Raw genomic sequence first — 27,154 nt, 5'->3', positions numbered from 1 at the left:
TCCATGATTCCTTTCTTGTACTCACTGGAATAGCTCTTTTTGCACTCGTCTGGGGGTCAAAATATTATTCCCTTTAAATCTTCCATTAAATCAAGTGTTAACTGAAGACTTAAGAGACAGGAGTGGCAACAAAAATGATGACAGTTAATGATGGTCCACTCAAAAGTGATGAAAAATTGCAGACACTAAAATTCAGAAGACATTTATTTCACATGAGTGCATTAAGTATGCCCGTTACAACACGACATATTGAATTATGAAAATTCATATTAGACAAAACCACGTCTGTTCGTTATCAAGTACGCACGTTATTTGTGCGTTGTGTCTACTCCGATTGGTCATTCAGCAATAAGTCTCGAGTTCATCTGTTTACATAGGCATTTACCTCATTCTAAGGTGCCCGCTTGGGTAGTTACAAATATAATTTATATTATTTTAAGTACTAAAGTCAATAATATATATATTATTTTATAATTCAATACATCTGTCGGTTTGCAACGGATGTACTAAATGCGTCCGTCTGGCTGGCGATCTTAATGGCCTTATTTTCGGGGTAGGGCTTATATTACGAGCATCCTGAAAAATGCTAGGGTTTATTTTCTGGTTAGGTCTTATTTTCAGGGAAATATGTATCCAGCAGGCATGGTGCTGGGGAAACATTGCATGGTTCTTTAGGAAAACAGACCAGTATCCCCTGGGGCTTTAAGAAAAGGGAAAGGGTGTGTAGGGGGGTAAAAGGGGAGACTGGGAGCTGGTCTTTGGGGTAAGTGGGGAAGGGAGGAGTGACTGAGATGGATATCAGGTAATCAAAAGATCAAAGAGGTATTTCAAGAAAGAAAAATTGGCTTCTATTGTCTCGCGGTGATAGGTTTGCCGGCTTCTCAGGAGGCTGCTTGCTTAAGGTCCTAAGATGGGTTTATGTTAGCTGTGTACCATCAAGCTTCTCGAGTCATTGAAAGAAGGTGAAGGCAAACTAGCAAAACTAGGAAAAAGGTACATTCTTAGGCTTCCACAAATAAGGCCAGTCATAAGCATCTTGGGAGCCCCTATATTGGTGTTCACCAGGATCTTTTATGCCCTCACTTATAAGACTAGGTTGATCTTTTGATGGTTTTGCTGTAATTACTAGTGTCTATCATCTAGGGCTGTGTTTTCTAATACAGTAGCCACTTGTGATTCATAAGTAATCAAAATTCAGTTCCTCAGTCATACTAGACATATTCCAGAGTGAACAGCCAATGTGGTTAGTGTCTTACGAGACAGGAGTGGCAAGTGTATTGAACAGTGTAGATTAGACTCTATAGAAAACTTCTTAGAAAGGCCTTTTATTGGACAATACTAATCTAGACATAAAACCTGGTATGTAATAGCTGCTTTATAAACAGTTGTCGCATAAATGGTTGGTCCTCTGGATTAGATGCCACTGCTGGTAAGAGTTTTGGTTTCCACTGTCCCCTTACCGCTTTCTGGCCAGTGTAGTCAAGAAAGTTGCAGGCACTTAGGTTGGAGTCTCTAGGTGCAGTGGAAGATGTAATCTTAAGGTTCTGGACAAGGCAAGATGAGGTATCTGGGTTACAGCCAACTCTTCGTTCCTGAGATACACTCTGAGCTGGCTTGACTGCCCTCTAGCTGATGGTGACAAGAAGTGATGACACCTGGAGCAGGGGACTGGGAAATGGGTATGCTGTACTGGTTGGGGGTCCATTCACTTTCCAGGTTTCAAGCTTTGCCACTCACAGCATGAGAGAGCTGCATCCCATCTTCAACCGATCCAGAGTTAGCTTCTCACCACAGGAGGTGAGCGGGTGAAGGGAACTTGAGGGGAAAATGGAAAGAGAGATGTGCTGAGGCTCCAGTTCTTCCAGGGGGTCAGTTATAGGAGCCTCACGTGAAGGGAGATAGTCTATGTTGGAGGGTAAATAGCCCTCATACGTGGGAAGGTAGTCCACAGGGAGGACCGTCAAGGGACTGGCTGGGTTTCCGGGCCTTGAGTGAGGGCCCCTGCTCCCCAGCACCTTGTACAGATCCACTAGTTGTCCTGTCTCTGCTGTGAGAGCTCTTGGAGGTGGTGGGCTTGAGGCACTGTCTTCAGAGGGGTAGTGACCTTGGACTCCTCGTCCCTTTTCTGGCCATTTGGGGCGAAGGGGATGTCTGACGACTGGGGCCACTTGATGGAGGACTTCGCTGATGACCAGGGGCTCAGGTTCTTCAGAAGTGGGCCAGTCTGTCAGGAGCCCGTCCACGTGCAGCTGTGTCTTCTCCTGAGAAAGAGGAGGAAGAGGCTCAGATGGCTGTTAAGTAGGCAGCCTCGTCAGCTGACTTCTCCAGGGTTTTTAAAGCTCTCAGCCTGCACTGCCCAGTCAGCTTGAGGTGATACACTGGGCCCTTGGCTTTGTGAGATCAGAGAAGCAGTTAACATCGTCCGTCTGGGAGGCAGAGGAGCAGGACTCAACCCCCAGCCAGCGAGTGAGTCACTACCCTGCTCACCTTCAGCCACGTTTCCTGGTGAGTCAGAATGTACTAGCTGCTTCTCTAGGAGAGGGCACACTGGCTGCAAAGGAAGGCTGAGCTTGCCTCGTGGAGGAGGCAGGGAAGACGAAAAGGGTCACACCAGAGCTGAATCCTGAGGTATACTGTCTTCCAAACAGGGAGGTTGTGGGCAAGGAGGAAAGGTCTATTTTGGAACCTGCTAGTTCTTATGACAGGCAAACTGAGGCTTCAGAAATAGGGGTTCACATGGTGAAGGGACTTTTAAAGGATACTAAGGAGTTTGGGTTTTTATAACTACTGGTAGGTTTTAGGCAGGGTAATAGCTACCTGTTCTGCTCTTAAGACCCCTCTGGAGTAACTTTGGAAGAAATTTTCATCCTTTTTTCCCTGTACCTAATTTTGTCTGTTACTTTTCTTGCTTCCTCATTCTCAACCAGTGCATTGGTTGAGAACCAGCTCTTCTCACCAAACTTAACTGCTGATTCCTGAGTCTGAGTCCAAGTCCAAGCCCTTCATTAACATTTCTTTTAATGGGCTTTTTTGGGCTCTCCTTAGGTCCTGGAAACGATCTTTCACACTGATCTAAAGCAAAGCTCCACAGCCTTTAAGGACTCAGGCTTACACAGGCAGTAAAGCTTCCAGCCCTTAGCTCGGCAGTCAGGTTCCTACACCTTCCTCCACTTTCCCATGTTTTCATTCAGAAACTATTTCAGGCACACACCATCCTGGTCTTAACGTGCTTTTTGCTCTGCCACCATCACACGTGCTTCCTCTGCCAGCCCCCACCTGCTTCTGTGCGCTCGCCATCCCCTGCCTGACACCTTGCTCTTTCTGAAGCCCCTAGTATCTCTCCCCTCAGTCCTCCAGCTGGACTACAGCAGCGAAGAAACCACCTGTTAGATTCGTGGCACACAATGCTTTATACTGTCATGTTTATTTTTATTTTTTTACATTTCCATCAGCCATCTACGAGCAGGGACCGTGTCTTCAGGGAGGAGTAGGATGACAAAAATGAGCCTTGGGACAGGGCAAACCCTGAGGACTAGTCCCGACTCAGACTCGACAGCTTGGGGAAAACTCAACCTCTCCGGCCTTCAGTTCCCTCATCTGTCAAATGCCAAGTTGTGCAAGAGTGATTTGGTCCAGAGTGGCTCTGTTGTCCCCCTCCCTTGCCTTGAGCACGAGAAGTTTCCAAAAAGTGAGTGACGGTGCTGTCCCAGGACAGACTTCGGCAAAGGGCTCTGACAAGCTAGAGGGTACGTATGTGTTTCTCTTGGGAGCCTACTCTTCCAAACTGGTTCTGGCACGTAGGGTGTGGCTTGGGACGTGGCAGGAGGCTCTGAGAAGCTATCACAGATGTGGGAGAGATTACTCAGGGCATTGAAGTGGCTATTTCCCACAAGGTGAGGCTCTGCCATCCCCAAGGCTTTGGCAGTATTGATAAAGGCTGCTCCTCAGTTCTTACAAAGCAGGCCATCCCTCTGGGGCAAGGCCTGTTAGACAACCATTAGCTCAGGTAGCTCAAGGACACTATTTTAAGCTTTTACAAGCTCAACAAGGATAACATTCCCATGATCACCTTTAGGATTTGGCCTTTTCCTCCAGAGCTTTAAGACCTGTGGTTGTTTTTAGCCACATCTTAAGAAATGGTAGGGGGCTGTAAGGCCTGAGAACTGAAAACATTTTGTTGGAGATGAAAGATGGACCATGGCCTTAGCCTATCACCAGGAGAGCAGTTGAAGTCTTTAAAAATAGTCTTACCCACTTGGAGTGGCAAGCGGGGCTCAGAGGCTGCATCAAGGCCATCACCGCAGATGCCTTGTTTAAGCTACATTTTAAAAAGGTTCTAATTTACCAGTTAATTTTGCAAAAGAAATGGATGCACATAGTTTTTAAAGAAATTTTAAAAGTTCAAAGGAAATTTGTAATGAAAATTAAGTGGCCTTCGTATCTCCAACGTCTTCACCAAAGGTGACCCCAATGATCAGTTTCATATGTAGGCTTCCAGAAATACGCTGTGCGCATGTGGAGATGAGGGGTGTGCATGTGCGTGTGTGTGTGTCAAGTCTTCCTCCTTTTTATACAAATGAGAACCACACTTCAGACAATTGTTATAGACTTTGCTTTTTTCACTTTTAAGTATCTTAGAGATTTTTAGACACACATATTAGGTTGACGCAAAAGTAATTGCGGTTTTTGCAATTATTTTTAACCTTTTAAATTGCAATTACTTTTGCACCAACCTAATCTTATTTTTTTTAGTAACTGCATAATACCCTGTTGTATGGATATACTTAAAATGTTTAACCTGGCCCCTGGTGGCAGGTTACATGATGCCCCCTTTTTGGCTTCTATTTGTAATGCTGCAATGAATATTTATACTATACAACTTTGGGCACATGTGTGGCAATTTCTGTTATCTTTTTTATGTGTTATTTTCTCAAATCTTTTGTGTGTCTTAGCATTTCTTCTAGGCTTTTTATGGGCCCTTATGCCCAGGCAGTGGCAAGCGGAGCCCACGACGCCAAAGCAACTAGCTTGGGAAGCCAGGTTTCCGTGACTGACCTGGAGCTGCTTCCCACCGTGCTATTTCAGGCTTTTAGGACAAGGAACTGCAATCGCAACACAGGAAGAGCAAGATCTTAAAGCTTAGTTGGTTCAACTCCTAGTACTTGAATCCCCTCTAACACTAGCAGAGGTGTCCTTACGGAGTGCATTCCCACACGTCGTCACAATATTGCCCTAGTATCTCTTCCATCCACTGGAATACAGTAGGAATTTAAGTCGCAAAGGCACTTAGTGCCTTTGAAATAATATTGCCACTAAGTGAGGGCCCTGTGTGTGAACATCTCTTTAGTGAGTCTGTTCAGCCCGGAGGTGTTGACCTCTAGAAAGACTCCCCTCACTTGTGCTTAGAGTGCTTTTAGGATGTATAGTGTAATGGTGGACAGCACATCCTACTTTATGTGAATTCAGGATTCAACATTTACTAGCTGACTAACGGGTAAGTGTAGTCCTGTGTGCCTCAGTCTCCTCATCTGAAAAAAAGAGGATAATAATAGTACAACTTTATAAAGCCGTATGGATTAGATGTTAATGCATGAAAACCGTCTCTTAAAGTACCTGGCACATGTAAAGTAATCTATATGTATACATAAATGATATAATTATATACCATACTATATATAACTATATCATGTAGATATATAATTTATATGTAGATATATAATGTGTGTGTGTATATGTGTGCGTGTGTGTGTGTGTATACATACACACACACACGCACACAGAGGGTGCCCAAAACATGTATACACATTTTAAGAAAGGAAAAAACTAATAAAATTGTAATACAATGAATGACACTAGCATTCATTTGTTTAACACCATCTTTTGAGCAAATGTCATACTACACATTGCTACCATAATTCAACTTTGAAAACTAATACATAGATAACATCTCTTAAAATGTGTACATTTTTTTGGCACCCCCAGTATATGCCACTGTTATTCTTACTGTTCTTGCTGTTATAACTTAGCAGGCACAAAAACCCTCAATAGAGGAGACATCATATATGAGTCTTCCTGGGAAGAAAGTGAGCACTCTGCCTTGTGTGACCCATGTGTGCTTTACGTGGCATCTTAATCCTTACAACAATATACATGGGAGATATTGTCAATTCCTGTTTCACAGAGGATGAAACTAGGGTTCAGGTGTCAGGCAAATTGCTCAAGGGTCATTCACGTAGTAAGTGGCAGAGTTGGGGTTTACATCCAAGTCTTATTTCAAAGGCACTAAACTGCCTTTGCGACTTAAATTCCTACTGTGGCAGACATGGCTGAGACCAGCTCTTTCCCTGAGCAATGGCTGGTACCACTGGCTTCTGGCCTCAGGAAGGGTGTAGATGATAGAATGCCCTGGGTAACCGAGGCGAAGAACTTTGGAGGAGGTCTATACGGTGTGAGAATGGGAGTGGGTCTGCCAACACCGGATAACGGGATAATGGGCAGAGTACGGGCTACCGCTTCCCACCACTTTGCTGTCCTTAAATATACACTCGCACCATATCCAGATGCCTTCCCCTTTCCAGATCTCCCACAGCCTGCTGTGCAGTCTCAGGAGGTGAGAACTGTGAGCTGTTACCTCCTAAGACTGCACAGCAGCAGCTCCCCTCACTTCCTTTTCTCGAGCTCTCTCACCTGTGGCTGAGCAACCTCTCCTTTAAAACCTTTTCTGCGCGCAGTGGGATGACTGTCTTCCTGCCCAAACCAAAATAGTCTGGGCTCTACCTGTTCTATGCTCACCCAGGACTGGGGACATCATGGCAAAGCTTCAGTTCTCTTGAATTTGGATGAGTCGATGCTCAGGCTAGTGCTCGGCAAATGGCAAAAATACTTGCTGTTTTATTTCTTTGGAAGTGAGGTGGGGGGAACATCAGGGAGAGACAGGAATGTAAAGCTATGAGTTGTTGAGTCTTTTGATCATAAGGCTCAGAAAATTACTGTACATGGGAGTGATGACTCAGATGGTAAACTAGCACGAATGACTTCAGCTTACTCATAGGATCTCATTTTCCCAACTCGTTTTCCTCCCAACTACAATGGGAAGCTTAGATGTGCTGATTTCTAGAACACCATTGACTGACCGCTGTGGCTTTATCCTTACCTCCATAATGGGATATGTCGTGGCCCAAGAGCTATTTGCTGGGTCTGGAATTTGTCTGCTACACCACTGAGGTCTGAGGGCTGAAAGGAGAACAAACACCCTAGAGATAAAGAAAACATTGGCATGTAGTTAAGCATGTACACAGTGGCTTGAAAGCACAGGTTTTCAGTGGAATGATTTCAGTGGGGGGGGTCATTCAGTGGAGAGGTACGCCAATGAATAACATGGGAACACTGAAGGAGAAAAATGATATGTCAGCCGAGGCTCGGCTAGTTTCCTGTGAAGTCTGGATAGATGACAGTGGAGTCGTGATGCAACCACTTGGGGTTTGCTAAACAGACGAACTTCACAATGTAATGTTTAGCTGTCACTCTCCAGCCATGCACTCATTCAGCAAACAATAATTGAACCCCTAATATAAGCCCACAGTGCTTTGATATTTAATAACAATGGTAAGCTGGGATGTGTTTAGCCCTTTGAAGCAAGAGATGTGGCCATGTGACTACTTTTTTCTCTAAAGAATGTGAGCAGAGGTACCTGTGACCTAGTATGTAGCTATCGTGCAGTTGAGGACAGCACCCAAGGGTTGGTGGGCCAATAAAATGAAGAAAACCGGGTCCCCAAATGACTGTGTGGAGCAGAGCTATCAACCAACCTGGATGACTTACTTCAGGACTCTTACATGGGAGAGAAATAAACTGTTTTACTAAAGCCACTGTATTTTGAGGCCTCATTTTTTTTGTTTTTAAAATAGCAGAAGCCTTGTCCATAACTGATACTATTTCCCTGAGGAGGATGCATGGGATCACAGTTAACTCTTTTGGAGTTAAATTTTTTCAAAACTTAAAGAGTACTGCTTTGAGGTACCTATCACACATAGGTGCTTAAATAAATGTAAAGCCTGGCAGATGAGTTCAGTGGGTAGTAGAATGACTGAGTTAGTTTTATTTTTTGCCTCTTACTTTACACAACATCTGAAGAAACTTTGTATTGGATAACAAAGTCATTAAAAAGTTCTCAATAAAATACAAGTTTAAAGAAATTTTAGAAAACAGTTAAACAGAAAGAACTAAAATCACCTATGATTTTATTCCCTAATATGACTACCATTAATATTTTGGTGTATATCCTTGGGGCAGAGAATGTTAATTGCCATCCAATAAGCTGTTTCCCCCTCTTCCTTAGGAACTGCTTTTTAAGATCTAATACAGCAAATATTCATACGACTTAATTTTCTTCTACGTCTTTAATGGATGCATAATATTGCTAGATAACATGAGATATATTGATTTAGTTAATTTCATGTCACTAGGCAGTTAGATGGTTTCATGAACAATATTAAGTAATATTTGCCACCAAATATCTGCACACACCCATGATATACTGTAGAATAAATTTATACTTCGGAATTGCTAGGTCAACCATAGAAATTTTCAAAAATTTAACATATATTGTCACTCCAAAAGGTGGAAAAGATTTAGTTTGTCACAAGCAATGTATGAAAGCGTTCACTTCTTTGATTCATAGCAGCAACAACTATTATTAAAACAAAGCACATTTGCCAAAACTGGCAGGTGTAACCAACTTACTTTTGCCGGATGTAATGCACTGAGAAAATGCCCACCATGATAATACCAATGCAAATGCTTGGTGCCACAAATGTGCTCCAATTGACTTTACCTGAAAAGACAGCAAACCATGTGACTGAGTATCTTCAATGAACATTTCCCAATAGTGCTGCGTGAGCCCCCTGGGCCCTACCCACAGCTCCTGGGTAGTTGGGCCCAGGAACAAGGCCAACTCATTTTTGTCCAGTTAGCGAGAAGGGGCCCTACACCCGCCAGTCCTGCAGTTCTGGGAGGCGCTCCCTCCCTAAAAGGGCTGCTTCCTCTAACTTGCAGAGGAAAGGGGGATGGTATGCAAAGCACTGGTTGTGAACTTGGAGCCCTTAATTCTAGTACTGGATCTTCCACTGACTGATACATGATCTGTGGACCTCAGATTCTTGATCTGTAAAAGGTGAATGATTTCTACCTTGCAGGTTGTGATGATTAGAGAGGGTGTAAAGAACGTGGCAATGTATCTGAACATAGGAGGCCCTCAAGAAACAGTAGCTAGTAATTTTACTAAACCATTGAATAAGCCCTCTAGGGTCTTTGAAATTGTTTTGATTTCTTCCTACGAACATGTGTTTTGCTTCGTGTTGGAATTATTAATTCATCCAGCATTCATTATTCACTATGTACCCGGCCCTATTAGGTGCTGAGGTATAAAGATGAATAGGGCATGGGTTTTGTCCTCAGAAATCATGAATGTTGCCCAGGAAATAACGCATAGATGTGTGAACATGGAAACAATTATAAAAACAGGCAGATACAAGGCAGTGTAGCAGAGAACAACATGAGAAATGTCCTTGTGAGCAGCTCAGGAAGGTTACCCAAAAGGCATGATGTCAGAAGTTTAGAGATGGATGGACAGGAGGTGGCTAAGTGGACAAGTTAGGGAAGCACAGACTAGACAGAGAGTTATGCAAATATATGCAAGGCGGAAATAGCACAGCACTTTGTCACAACTACAGGTAGACTAGTCTTGTAGACTAGATTCATTCAGGTAGACTATGAATGAAGAGTGTGTGGCAGAAGATGAGGCTGGATGGGTGAACAGACAGATCACGCAAGGCTCAGTAACAAAGCAGTTTGAATTCTAGCTTGAAGGCTCATGAGGAACCACTGCTGGGTTGCAACAAGAGGTGAAAGTCAGCATCGAGAGTCTTGCAGAAAGATTCTGATAGAGTGAAGGACAGGCTGGGAGGGAGGGTGAGCAGGGCGGGACTAGGGGCCAGAGACTGGCTAGCCTGGTGTGAGAGGTGTTACCAGGGCTGAGCGGGGGAGTTAACGCAGGCAGCCCTGTTACCACCCCACACCGCGGGCACAGTCTGACATTTCTTCAGCATCTGCCTTCCTTCCTGAGCACACAGGACAAATGTGGCGCACCACCCATAGAAAGCTGATGAGTTCTTAATTCAGTCAGTTGCTCACCAGTTCACTTTCATGGGAGCAGCTGAGAGATGAGAAGAGGGCTTTTCAGTTTTCCCAGTGGAGAAGTATCTGGCACAGAACAACAAAGTCCTGAATGAGCAACTTGATACTCCATCTCTCAAAGCAAGGACAGCTTGTTTTATGCTTGGAGCAAATATAAACTAGTGCTGCCAGAGAGAACAGCATAACTTAGCTGGTGGAAGCCTATGAGAACTGGGTCACTTCTTCATATATTTTAATTCAAGTAACTCAAATCTGAGTTTGAACTCAAATCTGCTATTTGCCACCTCTATGACCTTGGGTAATCTTTCTGTACTTTACACTTGTAAAAAAGGCATCCTAATCCCTTATTCCTATATTTATTTCATACTGAGTGCCTGGTACTGTGACCAGATACAATCATGTGAAGCAGGTCCTTTACATGGCTGTGGTCAGTGTTAAATGATTAAAAGTACATGTTACATGGGTTGAATTGTGTCCTTCCATCCCCCAAATTCATATACTGAAGTCCTAACCTCCAGTACTTCAGAAAGTGACCTTATTTGGAAAAAGGGTCATTGCAGATGTAATTAGTTAAGATGAGGTCAGACTGGAGTCAGGTGGCCTCTAATCCGATATGACGGGAGTCCTTATAAAAAGGAGAAAATTGAACACAAAGATATACACCACATGTGAAGATGAAGGCAGAGATCCGCAAGCCAAGGAACGCCAAAGACTGCCACCAGATGCAAGACGAGAGGCATGAAACATTCTCTCATAGCCCTCAGATCTGAGACTTGCAGTCTCCAGAACTGACAAAATAAATTTCTATTGCTTAAGCCACTCAGTTTGTGGTACTTTGTTATAGGAGCCCCAGCAAACGAATACGGTATACAAAGCACTTAACACAATGACTGGTGCATAATAATTATCTGATATGCAATAGCTGCTACTGTTATTGTTGAGATTATTCTCATCATTGTCTCAACAGATAGTTAGTGAACAAGAACTATATGCTGGGCAACATTCTAGACCTTAAAGATAGAGATAAACAGATCCCAGTCCCTGTCTATTGGATTTTGAGTGACTCTGCGTCAAATGGTGCGTTATGAAGGAAATATGGAGGTGCATTTGGGAAGGCCTCCTGGAGGAGGAAATATTTGCCCATGGACTAAGGAAATATTTCCACTGGGTTTTGAAAAATGTAGGTACTATCTCCAAGCACAGTGACATGGTAGGGCATCCAGGGTGGACTCATCATCTCTAAAGTTGTTTCTTACCTTGCAGATAAAATTCCCTCTTCTTTCCTGGGGCGCTTTCGCCATCAGCTGTCAGAGCTGTCATCCACAGGACATATGTAACTCTGGGCTGCAGGCTGTCTATTGGATGTGAATTTGGAGGGAACTTATAGGGAATTTCTGAAAAGAAGATAAAGATAAGGGAAGAAAGGCACATATTAAAGGAAATACTTGGATATAGGGTTTTCCTCCCTTTTATTTGTTAATACGTCATTTACTTTGAAAGAAAAAAACACATTTGCTGTTTTAAAATAGTTCAAGTTCATTGGTATTTAACACTTGAGGAGACCCTAAACACTGGCATTTATGGAGGTCCTACTTCACAGCATATCAGAAGAATTAAATGTTTTTTTTCCTGTGGTAAAATCTTTTGAAAGAATTTTTATCATTTTGCTTTTGAAATTATTTAGCTGTAGTTAACTCCTTTTATTTCCTATTGATTATACTGTTTCTGGCATTTCCCAGGTATGTTTGAGAACTCTTGGGGAGGAAATTTAATGTACAAATGGTTTTCAATGGAATTTTTAAGAAAGCTAAGTTTAGCAATGAATGAAATTCTCGTATTTAAGCAACATTTATTCATTTTGATTTTCCACTTTTTTTGTAGGCTCTGAGTATTGGGCTCATGGGCTAAATATGATGATCTGCTACAATCTGACATAAAATCTAAAACCTAGAACAATGGTACATATTATTAAATTCATTTTGGCAGTTTTAAGCCTAGATTGTCAGTTCCTTAATCTCTCAACACCCCTGCTGAGACGATTTTTTAAATTTTTTTGAGCAATGCACTGATGTTGTTTTTCTCCTCCAAGAAACATGACTGTGGGTAGCCTTCAGTAAATAGGCAAACTTCTCCTCCAATGCTCTGCTGGGTGTGGGTTTGGTGTGCCCTCTCAAACGCTGGGTGGGGGGTGGCAGGTGGGGGGACAGTAAACCCAAGGCCAGACTTCGGCAGGAGCAGCCTGCTGGCTTGCTCAGCTGACTTGTCCAGCCTGAGCTGGTGATCAAAGTGGAAACTAGAACTCAGCGCTTTGTGTCTCAATATCATTTACTGGCCCACCAGTCCCAGAGCAAGTCAGATGATGCCCATTTGCTGAATTTATTTCAACAGTCACAAATATTTATTGAGTGTCTGCTCTGGACAAGGTACCAAGTAGACAAAGACAGTATCTGCTTCAAAGAGTTCACATCTGGTGGAGAACGCAGTCCCTTATACTCCCCACCCCTGCTTACTGTGAGTGACCACCACGGTGGAGCCCTGTAATCTTATGGCGACTCCACCCAACGGGGCTGAGGTCCGAGCAGGTCATTGAACAGCCGTGACGATCAGAGCAATTTCTGTATTTTACATCCCGTTGAGAAAAAGTACCATGTGGAAAATTCCCAAGCCTACTCCAACATGATAAAATTGCTTGCACAGACTTAAACTATATGATTAAACTAAGCAATCTTGTTCCTTATTCCTAAGGCAGGGGATTAAAAAATTAATTTCGGAAAGACCTTCTGCTCATCTCGCTGCAGCAAAGCATCAGCGAGCATCAGGGAGCGGATCCTCTGAGTCAGGGCATTCTTAGTTCTGGGAGTGAAATGAGATGTCAGAACAGAAGGGAAGGGATTTGAATGGTTTGCTGGGCCAAAATATTTACACACACACACACACACACGAAGAATAAAAATAGACATTCTATGATTCTTTGTGGGGAGCAGTAAGGAGGGTGATGGTGTCAGCAGTTTGGTTGGCAAAGTAGTTTGAGTTGAGTAATGGGAGAAAGGAATCATGCAGGAAATACTGGTTCTGCTGCCTAGGTCTGGGCTGTGATCTCAGGCACCGATAAAGGGGGCCATTCAATCCTTGGCCATCTGAAACTTTAGGCTCAGGGTGGTTAAAGGACAAAAGCACCAGTTTAGGAAGACGTGAGAGTTGTCAATCATCTGATAGGCACTGGGTAAGAAGGTCCAGTGGAATCAGGCAAAACGGCTCCATTGTTACTGAAAATTAGGTTTTCCCTAACAGTCGTCATTGGTTTAACAAAACGCAGGGTGATAACCACCCATTTGTTATCCAGCAAACACTGTTTTTATTAAGCACCTACTGTGCCTGGCTGTATTGTAAGTACAGGGGAGACAGTGGTTAGCAAAGTGCCATGGAGGCTGCCTTCATGAAGCTTAGTCTATGGGCAAAAACCGCCGACTGGTAACAGAGTCTGATGTGTGCACACGTGCAGAAGTGCCCTGGCCACTGGTGCACAGGGCGGTACCAACAAACCAGTAAACTTCCGGAGGAGAGGCTGTGCAGCAAAATCACCTGTGGAACGTACTAACGTGCAGGTGCCGGGGCCCCATCTCAGTTCTATACCTGTCCTCTCCTGCCCAGCAGGGCAAAATGCTCCTGCATGTGCTGTTAGTACTAGGGCCTGGTGGACGGTGCCCCAAGACCCGTAAGACAGGGTCCCTTCCCCTTGGAACTCCATCCTCCTTCTGCTCTTGTGGTGCCTCTTTCTTGGGGTCTTTTGCCCTCAATCATCTGGCCTCTGTCACCCTCTAAAAGCTGCACTTGTGAATTCACCTGTGATTCTGATTGCCAAATGCAATAGATAGTTGTCAGTCCTCGATCAGAGCAATTACATCACTTTTGTGTACTTTTCCATCTCCTTCAATAGGATGTGAGCTCTGCGAAGACAGGCAATGGGTCTTATTCATCGATGAGTGCTTAATGAGTAAATGGAAAATTTAATCCACACCGGTATAAAATAGGACTTTGACTCTGGGCCTCCTTGCCTTTTAACTTATTTTAAAATACCCTTATCTAGACCTTAGATTCATCATATTTGTGGCAAAATAAGTAGTATTTCCTTCAACATCTACAAGAGCAGCTTTAACAACCAAATGGCCATGTTCACCTATCTAGTTGTAAATAGACGTCTCGGTTTAAACTCTGCCAAAATGAAAACGGGGGTGGGGGGCGGTGGGGAGTGATGGAGGAGCAAATTCCACATGAACAATTTGAAATGGCTCACGAAGAGGTCAACTGATTCCTCACTATTTGGGGTACTTTTCAGAACTGACTTACCTTGACAGGCCCAGTGGGAAGCAATTCTATACAATGATCCATTCTGTTTGTCAATGGTGGATTAGTTAAGTGAATGACGGTAAGGTCTTATAATGGAATACTAGAGAGCTGTTAAAAAGAATGAGGCAAATCCATATGGACTGATGTGGAAAGATCTCCAGTAGGTATTACTGAGAAGTGAAAGCAGGGTACAGATCAGAATCTGTGCTTGTATATGTATTACTTTTTTTTTTTCTGGAATTAACACACGAAGAACTACTAACAGCCTAACTATAGAGGAAGGGATACTTCGATTTTATATCTTACTGTTTGAATGTTTTTTACCATGTGCTAGTATTATTTATGGAATAAAAAGATTAACTAGCTTCAAAAGTCCTAACTTAGAAAAGCAGCACTGCAGATCTTCTAAGGTCAAGAGCGAGGACTGACTCCTAAAGTTTCCCAGGTAACAATCACTTTGGCAGGCAGCCTCTGGCCCCCACATTTCAGGGTGCCTCTGTTACACTCTTCGACCTACTAGCTCCCACAAAGGAACACAAATCTTGCTTCTTTATGACACATTCTGGAAGAAAGCAAGCTGCCTATGAAATAAGGGGAAGGGCAAGACAGGAAAAAAGCAAAAACAAAAACTCTGAATAAATCAAAGATTAGAACATCAAATCTGGCAAGTGACTTAGATCTCCGAGGGCTCCGTCAAATCATTTGAGATAATGCTCCAGTCAGAATTTATTTTAACTGGTTTAGTCTTATAGTTATAGAATAATTACAGATCATAAGGAATTATTTAAATTGTATGGTGCCCATTTTGAGGAGAAAATAATGTGCTGTGATGGTATTTGCAAAGGTGGAGACTCAAAAGTTCTCCAAACATATGCCTTGCAAACCTCAAGGGTCTGTATAATAGTACTGGGCCTTGACTGCTTTTGGAAATGTCTCCTCATAGGAGTAAGCTCCTTGAGAGCCTAGTCTATTGTCTTCATTTGTTTAATTTGCTTGGCACGTGTGTGTGTGTTTACATGTCTTTTATTTTTCTTCAATTAATTTCACAATATTATTGAGCACCTACTAAGTGCTAGGTGTGGTACGAGCACACACATACGCTTGTGTTCTCCTGGCATCTGAACAAGAAAGGCCCCACTGTATTGGTTTCTCACACATACCACAAGTTTGAGGCTGGGAATTGGAGTCTCGTTCCTTCCAGTAGATCCGATAATGGAGGATGCAGCCCATTTGCTCCTGGGCTGGAATTTCGTCCCATGCAATGAAAATGCTCCCGTTTTCCTCTGTGATGGCATTAATGTAGGGGCCACTCAGTGGTGCTGTAAAGTAGAACACAGGAGGCTTTACCCACCCTCCAAATCCAAATCATTAAAGCAAAATTTTGCAGAAAGTTCCAAAACTCACCTTTGTGCTTTGAGTTACCCCAGGTGGAGTTGCAGCCTCCCTGGCCCCCCGACAGTGCATGCACACGGATTTCGTAACAGATGTAGGGTTTTATGTTTTCTGCAAGGAAAAGGGAGTTCTTATAACAGGTGTGGCATCACATGGGAATCACTAAAGAAGCCATTTTAATATCTGATACAGATGCATTCAGGGCATTTTTTTTTTTTTTGCCTCTTAGTTTGAAGAGGGTTCAAGTACAATCTGGACTGAGGGTAACGGGATGACTTAAGTTACCAAATCTCAGCATCCTATTTGCCATGGCACCAGCTTCTGGAAGCCACAGCTCCCAACTCCCACATTCACTTCATGGTGAACAAGTAAGCAAACCTGAGCTTCTTTCCAGGGTCGACATACTTAAGGAGACAAAAGCTATTCTAGTTCCAACATGGATTTAAATACAACCATACAAGACAGCTTTTTTTTTTTTTTTTTGTCTTTCCTTTTCCTTTTCTTTATTAATAGATTTCATTTTTCAAAACAGTTTTAGATTTATAGAAAAATCGAGCAGATAGCACAGAGTTCCAATATACATCCCCCTCCCTGCCCAGTTTTCCCTATTCGCAGTATCTTGCATCAGTGTGGTATACTTTTGAAAGACGATTCCTGCATTATATGGTAAGACTAAATGTTTAGCTTTATAAGAAAGTGCCGAATTGTCTTCCAAGGTGGCTGTACCATTCCTCCTTGCTTTTGAACAATCCACATGTCTTTAGGAACAGAATGCATTCTGATTCTGAAATACCTAGAGAAGTGTTCAGTGTTTGGTGGGGTACAGTAGCAGAAGACCTGACCAAGCATGACAAGACAGCTTTTGAAACAAACAAAAACAACTTTGATTTCTACAAATAAATCATTTGCCATTTACAGAAAAGAGAGGCTGGGGTTTTGCAGGCTTGGAACCTGGAAGGCTCTTCTAAGTCCATAGATGCTTATCCAGATCTAACAGGGCAGCACAGGATGACACGTTCGGGCATGAACAACCAGGGCACTCTCAGTGCAACCTGACCCCTCGATCCATCCCCTCTACCTCCCACCACCATGTTCTAGTTAGATCTCAGCTGCTTCGCAACCTGGACAATTTGGAAGGTACCTGGGAATGGGAATACTCCTTCCTAGCTTTTAAAGTGCCGCACTTTGAAATGTTCCATCAGTAAGGACAAGTTTCTCTTTCCTGACAAGTTGCTCTTCCCTGCCCAAACTCCCTATTTCCATGATTTCTACTTCCTCTCAAAGGCCCTTCTCATAGCTACTGCCCATGACATATCTTTAAATTCCCAGTGAAAATTTAAAGGAAAAAGATAATTCCTACCGGGTAACTATAGCATCATGTGGTCAAAATAAGAACTCTCGTCCATATTGTTTAACGCCCTGCCACAGGCAGATCTGGTTTCCTACTGCTGACAATTGACTAGGATTTAACATTTTCTTTTTGGGAAGAGGAATTGTACATCGCAGAATAGTTTACTAAATAGTGTGTGTTTTATATGAAAACCCATTGTCCCTTAAATATTCCAGCAAATAGGCAGCATATAAAGCTCAAACACACAACCAGTTTTGTCAGAGAGGCCATGAGGAGATAAAACTAAGGCCATGGGTGAGTCCAATTCATAGTCATGAACCAAGTGAAACAGAGAAAAGGATGCAGTCAGCTTAGTCCAGAAACCCAAAGATTCTTCATGAGTGGCATCCAGACCCAGAAGCCCCACGGGCAACATGGACTATGGAACCACATTTCACTTGGGAGGGGCTAGTGCCTGGCTGTTCTGCCTCTCGTCATGGAAGGGCCCAACCAACCACGATGCCGTGTGGAGGTGTGGGAATTCCAGATGAGCTCATTAGCCAAATGCTTTCACTGCATTTCGTTTGTATAAGAATTAACCAATAAAACAGGCATCCTTAAGGTCAGAACCAGGGAACTGCTAGGTGGGAACTGTTGAACCAGAAACAGAGGGCTTCTTCTTGTGAATAGCCTATGCTTAGTAGAGGAGGGAAGAAGATGTGGCTCCATAACTCAGCTGACATTTCCCTTGCCATACAGAGTAGAGCCCTAGCAAGCTTGTTTCCTGGTTCTGACCTTAAGGACTCCCGTTTTACTGGTTCTTCTGCAAACATCCCTTAATCATGTCTGCTCCCCACCTCAAAAATTCCTTAGCCCTGCTGCCCAGTGGCTGCAGCCCACACTCCTAAGATTTTCTTTCTTTCTCCAGTCTGGCCCCAACTTCCGGCTCATTTCCCACTACTCCCATGCATACAGATATACCCGGCACCGTTGGGCAAAGGCTCTGTCTCCACATTTATAAACCATCTCAGGTGGATTTTCTCCAGAAAGCTAATTTCCCTTACTAAATGTGGGAGAAGACAGACACTAAATAATCAGTAATGAGGAGTAATCAGAGAAAGTATGAGGGAGTGTGCAGAAGAAGGTCCCAAATAGCCTAGGCATCAGGGACAGTTTCCTAGACGTGGCGATGTCTACATATTTGTAAAAGGAGTGGCTCTGTATGGTCAAAACCATTTTCATCCAGACGGGACAGGGCTGATGATCGAAAGCTTAGGCCCCACCAACCCATAGTCCAGGAGCTGAACTGTATTCTGGCCTAACTCCCAAACACGCCACTCTGCCCCAGCCAGATGCTGACGAGGTCATGGCCATGAGTCATCTTCCTGACCGGAGAGGGCCATTTTGAATTCATGGTCAGTGTGAATTACTTAAATTTTGTAAGAATTCATTTCCGGACTATAACATTAACACAAAGGAATAGTTAACCAAGTGTTTTCAAGTCAGAGAATAACTTTAATTAATAAAATAATGACTTTATTCAAATGAATATTTCTAATATGCTTAAAAACATTTTAGCTTCCTACACATGGAAAACATTCTCTCTTGTCACCTATTTTATGCTATTTGTGTAGAATTATAGAATTTTTAAAAGGAAGGAACTGTATGGACTATATGGTTCAAACTCTCTCGCGGGGTAAGTCCTAATACAGTTTATAAGAAGCACTTACAATTTTGTAGCAGCTTAGAGTTTACTACATGCCTTTTCCATCCACTGTTTCATCTGATTTGATGGGTATAACAACCCTAAAGGAAAACTGATTGTACTGCAACAACTCTAGGGACCATCAAGGGTCCTATTACATTCCATAACAGGTAAGGAAAGTGCTCTCAAAACTCAGCTGACATATCTGCCTTCTTATAATTTCCATGCAGGGGCCTTCGTTTTACCTTCCAGAACAACAAAGGGCACAGACTCTTCCTCATGTACACATCAAAGCCAGAAACAGCCATCAAACTACACCACCCCCATCTAGAATTCTCTTCCACAGGCTAAGTGCTTTCCACACTAAAAGTCCCAGAACCCCACTGACTTGCTCACCTTCCTCTGTTGCTCACTGGGCAGCATTCTCTTTAAGTGTAGTGATTAAAACTGAACACAGCCCTGCAGCAGTCTGAACAGCTAGACTCTAAAAGAGGCAACAGCTAAAGACCAGCTCACGTATTATGCAGTGTGCTGTTTATTTCATCTGTGTAAATCTTGTTTCCTTAAGCAGGGCATGTGTATCCTCCTGGACAGGTATAATAATTGTCATGGCGTAATGAAAATATGGGATTTAGAGCTTGAAAACCTATTAAAATCTTAGGTCTATTACATATAATAATAATGATAGCTAAATTATTGAGCACTTAAAATGTGTTAGGCTTTTTTCCCCCCTATATTAATTCAATTAGTCCTCACAATAACCCAAGGAGGTAGGTAATATTATCCCTATTTTACAGATAGGAAACTGAGGCACAGAGAAGTAATTTGCCCTAGAACACACAACCTCGTTAAGTGACAGAGCCAGAACTCAAACCCAGGTAGTCTGGTTGCAGAACCAGCACTTTCAACCACTATGCTGAACTTACACTTACAAATGCTACTGACTAAGTTCTGTCTAATCATTTAAATATATTTTCAGATATTTTCAATCACTTGATTATAACCACTGACAGATTTGGAATATGAGGATTAGCATCACCAATTATCATATAGATAATTCTGGATTTATTGTCACACAAACAATAAGTAGCAGAATTGGGAATGAAAGCTGTCTTTGTTTCCTTACCTATATAATGGGCATGACAACTCTTGCCACACATGATTGTTCTGAGATGTAAATGACCTCCCAAATGGAAGTGCCCATCACACTTACTGGTTACAACACAGCTGTCAGCCATGCTTATTTGGTTTGATTCACTCATCTTATATGGCACTGTGCCAAGCACATGGATTTTCCATAAATACTAGCGTTTTAGACAACTGATCGGTCTTCTATAGCTTCAGTGGTATATTTTGAAATGTCGTCATGATGGATCCTAGGTCATCACCATCCCTCTTCTATGTAGCTACCAGTAACTGAGGGCAGAGTTTTGGTGTCCTGCTTGCAAATTCCTCAAACAAATGTGACTTTAGTAACCTTCCAGAAGGTAGGTGAACAATTAAGTACCTGAAATCAGAGCAGACATGTTGTAGGGGGGACTCCGCAGCCAGTTTACAGGGGGCTGCATGACGACCCCCGGATGGAGCGCCCTCCATTCCACCACGTACTGCTGGACAGCAGGGGCAGCTTTCCCAGGAGCCTCCCACGTCACCATAATGTTGTCCACGCCTTCTGAGTTTGCAGAGACCTGGCCAGGAACCAGCAACTCTTTATGGGGATAAAGGGGGAGGCACAACAACAAATCACAGTGGATAAAGATGTAAAACATAACAACTCATTGTAGCAAAGTTTTAAGAAGAACCAATTTCTTTTTAAGGACTTCAGGTTCACAGATTTAAGTTTGTCCCACTAAGTTTATCTTAGTTCTTGGAGAACTGGCATCATCAGCTCTCACTGTGCAGTGTTATTTGTAGAATTATTTTCCCCTTCATTTTCCCTTTCACTTTCCATTTCTGTGTCCCCAAAGGTACGTGCTCTAGTGAATGTAACATGCATCCTTCTAATCCACCTTCCACATGTTTAATTAGACATATATGTATCCTTGAAAATTAGTGTTGCTTTGTGCTTGTGTGTTGTATTTTCATGAACTGTGTTGGAAGTAAATTTAATGCTTTTGCTAACTTTTTTTTTCCCACTCAACATTATATTTCTGGGATATATCATCTACCTTGCTGCTATATGTAAATTCAGCTCATTCCTTTAGACTGCTGCCTCAACCCTTTCTTTGTCCAGTCTCCAAGTGACATGCAGGAGGTTCCCTCCAACTCTTTACTAATATGGATGAAAAAGGGGTGCTGTAATAAACCATAAATTCCTAACTGGGCAGGTCATGGTGGGTAGGCATGCCCAGGCCTATAATTTACGGGAAAGGTTTTTAATCTGACCCTGTCCATTGTTCTTGTGCATCTAGCCTAATACACTTTTGGGATGTCCTTTGAAGGTATAACCATCCTTAAGAAAGCACATAATCTAATCCAGTTCCCGCCTTGCCTTCTCCTACCATCATGTAATCTTCCTTACATTCTCTCCTTAATTTCAAATGAATAGAAGAAGCTGCAAAACTGTTATTCTCTGGAGCTTGCTGCCCGGCATGTGTCATCAGTGTGGCTCAAATAAACTCTCATAAAAATTCTCTACTGGTTTGGATGTTCTCACGTCAACAATAACATAAATAAGAATGTAACAAATATTCTCTTGCATGTTCTCGTGTGTGCCTGTGCAAGTGTCTCTGGATTTATATGCACAGAATTTCTCGATTACAGAGTAAATCACATATTTCACTAAATATGACCAGACTGATCTCTAAAATAGCCAATCAGTTGACACTCCAACAAGAAAAGCTTAAGCGTTCTCACTTCCCCAACAACACTTGTTATTTTCTGACTTTCTATTTTTTGCCAATCTGGTACATGCAAAGTGGTATTATTTAATTGTGGTTTTAGTTTCGGTTTCTGGTTACTCATGAGACTGAGTCTCTCTTCACATATTACTGGTCATCTGACTTTCCCTTTCTGTGAACTGCCTGTTCATATACTTTGCTCGTTTTTTCTGTTTCCTGTCTTCTCTCTGATTTGCAGAAATAGCTTTTATATTCTAGATATTAATCACTTGTCAGTTTTCAACACTAAAAATATCTTACTCCACTGTTTCAATTCTCTGATAACTTTCTGATGTCCTTGTTGCACTTGGCTGTAGGTAAAGTTGTTTATAGTTTCTGCATTTTGAGTCTTGTTTATGAAATCCTTCCATCCTGGGCTCACGAAGATACTCAACCACGTTCTCCTACTGGCTTTTAGTTTTACCTTTCACATTAAAACTTTTAATCCAAATCTAGCTGAAAGATCTTTTTGTTTGTTTGTTTGTTTGTTTGTTTGTTTTTTAAAGGGAATAAATTTTCTTATTTTTTTCCCGCACAGTGAGTCAATTTTTCCCAATGTGATACTATCCCTAACATGCATCAAGTTCCATATATTACTGGGTCTGGGTCGGGGTCAACTTCTTTACCAGAACACACTGTTCACACTTACTAGGCTTTTGTGATGTCTATTTGGTTGGTCAAGTTCCCTCCTCGTTTTGCTCTTCTTTTTTCAAAATGGTCTTAGATATTTATAAAACTTTATTCTTCCATGTAGCTTTTAAAATTAGTTTATCAGAGTCCCCCTAAATTCCAGCTCGTATTTTTTTTTATTGGAATTAAGTTAAATTTATAGTTTAATTCAGGGAGGAGTGATGCTGTTACAATGTTAGGTTGTTCCATTCATAAATATGCTGTTTTATTGAAATTATTCAGCTCTTCTTTGTCTTTTAATGGAGTTAAAAAAAATTACTCTTTAAAGTTTTCATGTATTTTTTTGTTAGGTTAATTCCTAGGCACTTTATACTTTCAGTTTGCTATATAAATGGCACCATTTTTTTCATTAGTTTCAGGCGTACAAAACAATGTAATAGTTATACATTTACACGCCGGACAAAGTGATAACCCTCCCAATCTACTACCCCTCTGACATTGTATATAGGTGTTATAATCCCATTGACTATCTTCCCTTGGCCGTACTCCACATCCCATGACCATATATATGTATATATTTATATATTTATAGTTGACATTCCATATTATTCGACTTCAGCTTCAGGTGTATGGCACAGTGGTCAGGCATCTACACAGTCTCTGAAGTGGTCTCCCTAATAAGTCCAATGCCCATCGGGCACCCTAAATGGCATCTTGTGTTCTACTGCTTTTTCTACTATTAATTTCTGTGTGTTATTCTTATTTCTGGCAAACCTGCTAAACTCTCTAATTCTAATAATTTGTCTATTGCCTTGTGGAATTTTCTATGTAATAATCTTATTAGCTGCATACTTAAAGTATTTCTTCCTTCCAATCTTTAAATATCATTTTTTTTTGTTTTTATCTTGTTGCTAATTTTAAAGAGAATGTGCCTATCTGTCTTTATTAAGATGACATTAGCTTCATGTTTTTGCTAGAAAGTCTTAATATCTTAAAAGTTTTTTCATAGTTTTCATATAGGTTTTATTTATACAAAATATTGTTAACTTACTGAAAACTTCTTAGAACTAAATCCTTTTCTACATCTGTTAAGAACATGTGTCTTTTTTCTCTCAGTATTAATGTGATAAATTACACTGATACATTTTTCTGGTACTGCTCCATCTTTGTACTCAGGATCAACCCTGTTTGATAATTCTGCACTTATCTACGAGTATCTATCTATGTATCTATGTATCTATGTATCTATGTATCTATCTATCATCTATTGCAGAGACTTTTAAAAAATAGACTATTCTTTTAGAGCAGTTTTTAAGTTTACAGCAAAATGAGCAGAAGGCATTTTCCATATGCCCCCTCCCACACAACCTCCCCACTACGGACATCCTGCATCAGAGTGGTACATTCTGTAAAATTCTTGATAAATATTTTCAAGTGTGTTTTCTCTTTCATTTACTTTTTTCTCTTACTGGGATTCCTTTTTTGCATACGCTTGTCATTACTTCTCTTTCAATTCTTTCAGTGTCTTAAGTTTTCTCATTTTTCAATTTCTTTCTCTGCTTTTATGGGAGAGTTTCTCTACCTTTTGGAAGAGTTTCTCATCCAATCTTCCATGCCCTCATTCAATCTTCAGATGAGTCCTTTCTGCTATCCAGCCCCATTGGTTGAGTTCTTTATTTCAACAATTAAACTTTCCACTCTTATTCTCTCTACATGGGGCCTCTTCACAACCATCTACTTCTGATTCATGTTTCTATCATCCTCTCTTATCTTTCTAAGGATACTTATTATACTTATTCTAAACTCCAGTTCTTTCTGTTATGGCAGTTATATTTCCTAGGGCATAGGTTGTTCCATTTGTTGCCTTTGTTTCCCAGAACTTGGACCCCTCGGATTTCTCCTAATTTTCTCATTTGGGATCATGTTTTCTTTCCTTGGATTGATCAGTAGCCTTGACCTTCATTTTTCTGTGGGGGGAGGAGTGAAAGCTTAGCTGTAGCTCATGCTCCAACAAGTAAGTTTAGGAGGAGCTTTTCAGGGTGGAAAGCTCCAGGCCAGAGAGCCTGTCGGGATGCAGCCTGAATGCTACCTGTCCGCAGGTTCCCTGGAGGTATACTTGGCACCTCCAGAACCTACCTGTGTCTCTATGTCTGGCACTGCTCTTCATGTGGGAGAGGAGCTGTTATTCTCTTTTGTAATTGCCAAGCCCATGGGGTAAATGTCAGGAGAAATCTCAAGGGCCAGCCAGCTCACAGGCACTCTTTGTTCTCAGCTCCCCTCCCCAGTTAGGTTCCAGAGCTTCTTTGAGGATACTTGGCCATGCTCTCAGGACTTCCCTGCCCCACAGTAGAAATGCCCAGGCAATAATCTTATCAGAGCAACACGGGCAAGAAAAAGGTGTGCAACCAGAAAGGGCTATGTCAGCTCTCCCCCTTCATTACTATTACCCGCTGCACAGGCGCTCAGCCAGCCTGTGGCATCCTCAGGACTGGGCTTGGTGGTGAGTGTAACCTGTGTATTGGCTATCCTATTAGGAACTGGAATTCCTTTATCTTCATTTGCCTCGGTACCTGATGTCCTGGCTACGGACATTTTCTTTTTCTTTTTTCTTTCTTTCTTTTCTTCCTTTTTTTTGTGTGTGTGTGTGAAGTGCATTCATTCAGTAAATAGCACCTATGGTTCACAAGACCCTTTGCCAGGTGAGGAGCTAAAACAGCCAAAGAGTCTAACTATTGCTTTCTCTGGAATTAGCTAAGCAAATCAACTTGGCGTTAACCTGCCTCTAAGTCACCACACTTGCCAGGAACCAGCCTGGATTTCCTCCCCCATGACGTCTGCCAGGACTCGTTCTCTCCTTCAGGTCTCTGCTCACAACTCACTCTCTCGCTGTGTGATCTTTTAACATTATTCCTTTAGCCTCAATCATTCAACTTCCCATCTCCATTTTCACCGAGAGCTTCTGAATAGAGTTAGGAAGTTCATAAGGTGTATGGAAAAGTGCCCACCTAAGAGACAGGTGGCTTGGTTTTTCTGTCCAGCTCCATCCACCACTAAGGAAATGTATGCTCTTGGCTAAGTTACTTCACCTCCTGGGGCCTCAGTCTCTGACATCTGTGTGGACCCTGTTTATGATTCTACTGGCATCTGACTCTTCCCATAGTTTCAAGAATTCTTCAGCACAGGGACTGGTCTGAAATATTCAACATGTTTTACTTGTTGGCTGCTGGGTTTAGCACACATTCAACTTTCATCACAAACCCACAAAATCATTCTTCTGCTTCTTGATATGCAATGCTACGACAGGTGCCTTTTACAACAAAGTTGTCCCTACTTTCTTAAAATCAACATAATTCTGCCTGTTGGGGCATTATTTTTCCCTTTGTAGAAGGCAAGTTATATATGTGAGTAGTGTGAACATATATTGAAAGAGAGGGAGACACAAAATCATGGTACGCTCTTCCTGCAGGTCATTCCGAGTATGTGTGAGATGCGTGATCAAGGATAGGATTATGCAATTTACCAATCTGTCCTCTGGGATGCACGACAACTTCTATTGGATGGGTCAGGTGGGGTCTTGGAGAGGCAACAGGCTTTTGTGAGAATCCAAAATTTCTAGGGCTAGGCCCCTCTTAGCGATAGCTCTGGTGTACAGAACCGTTTCAGTCCTACCTTACCTCCCCTACATGTTCATACTTACTGAGCTATTTCCCTACTTAACACCTGTCCATTCTGAGAGGAAGAAGTGTCCCTTTTACTCTTTTTGTCACTGGATCCCATCATCCTCCAGCTCCCCAGGGACTTCATCCCATCAGTTATCCCCTCTCTCCCCTTTATCTTCAACTCTCCCCCACCTGATTCTTTTTATCAACGTATATGCTCTGTCAGATGCCACTTGAAAACAAATCCTCATGCCTGCATACCTGCACTCCTCACACCTGGCTGACACCAACTTGTCTCTGCGTACTCCGTTCACACGTCGCCTGCTCTCCAAGCCCATGCTTCAGCTTTTCTCTGTCGCCAGAGCTCCCTGTGCATAAGTCTTATCTCACGCTGATACTGTATTACAGTTTGCATGCTTAGATGTCTGCCCCTCGCATTTGACTACACATAACTGGAGGACCTCAACAGTATTTTTCACTTATTGCTGCATTCCAGTTGCCTTATGTAGTATATGCTCAATAAAAGCCTACTGAATGAATAAAGAAGAGGGCAATTCTAAAATAATGAGTGTGGCATTTTGAGAAGTTGTTACCAAATCTAAATACAGAAACTGGAACGGGCCTAGAAAATTCATGAGGTTAATATCCCCAAGACTCATCGGCAGTAAGGTTTGAAGAAGTAAGGTATTCTGACATATTATATTTTAAAAATAGCTGGATACCAAACAGTGGTTTGAGTTCAACTTCCCCCACAGAATTCAGTTGAAAAATTACTCAAGTGATATTTATCCACTGAAGAAAAAAATTAAAAATATAAAAAGAAAAAAGGAAGGAAAATCACCTATAATCCCATAGTACAGTGATGACCTCTGTTAACATCTGCACATAGATTCTGCTAGATTTCTTTTTACTATGTAAAAAATGTGTACTCATGTCACTATATATTTTAAATGGCCTCACCCCATATACACTCTTGAAAGCCTACCTTTTTACTTATTATGTGCATCTTTCCATGTCA

At 42.0% G+C, this 27,154-nt stretch overlaps 1 protein-coding gene across 4 annotated transcripts in view; it reads right to left on the bottom strand.

The window, feature by feature from the left end:
- Positions 1 to 1,079: 1,079 nt before the first annotated feature.
- IL12RB2 (interleukin 12 receptor subunit beta 2) overlaps positions 1,080 to 27,154 on the bottom strand; it is a 70,068-nt gene continuing 43,993 nt past the window's right edge. For all 4 annotated transcript variants that reach the window (XM_074334919.1, XM_074334920.1, XM_074334922.1 and 1 more), the window contains 7 exons: positions 20,476 to 20,676; positions 15,946 to 16,044; positions 15,702 to 15,860; positions 11,451 to 11,588; positions 8,743 to 8,833; positions 7,154 to 7,253; positions 1,080 to 2,261 (listed from right to left, as the gene is read on the bottom strand). In XM_074334919.1, the coding sequence (XP_074191020.1) occupies positions 1,734 to 2,261; positions 7,154 to 7,253; positions 8,743 to 8,833; positions 11,451 to 11,588; positions 15,702 to 15,860; positions 15,946 to 16,044; positions 20,476 to 20,676 (1,316 nt within the window). In that variant the 3' untranslated portion in view covers positions 1,080 to 1,733. The remainder of the gene's footprint in view (positions 2,262 to 7,153; positions 7,254 to 8,742; positions 8,834 to 11,450; positions 11,589 to 15,701; positions 15,861 to 15,945; positions 16,045 to 20,475; positions 20,677 to 27,154) is intronic.

Source organism: Rhinolophus sinicus, linkage group LG06 (assembly GCF_036562045.2).
Source record: "Rhinolophus sinicus isolate RSC01 linkage group LG06, ASM3656204v1, whole genome shotgun sequence".
NCBI lineage: Eukaryota > Metazoa > Chordata > Mammalia > Chiroptera > Rhinolophidae > Rhinolophus > Rhinolophus sinicus.
The sequence above is the reverse complement of the archived record's forward strand: the minus strand, read 5'-3'. Positions and strand labels throughout refer to the sequence as shown.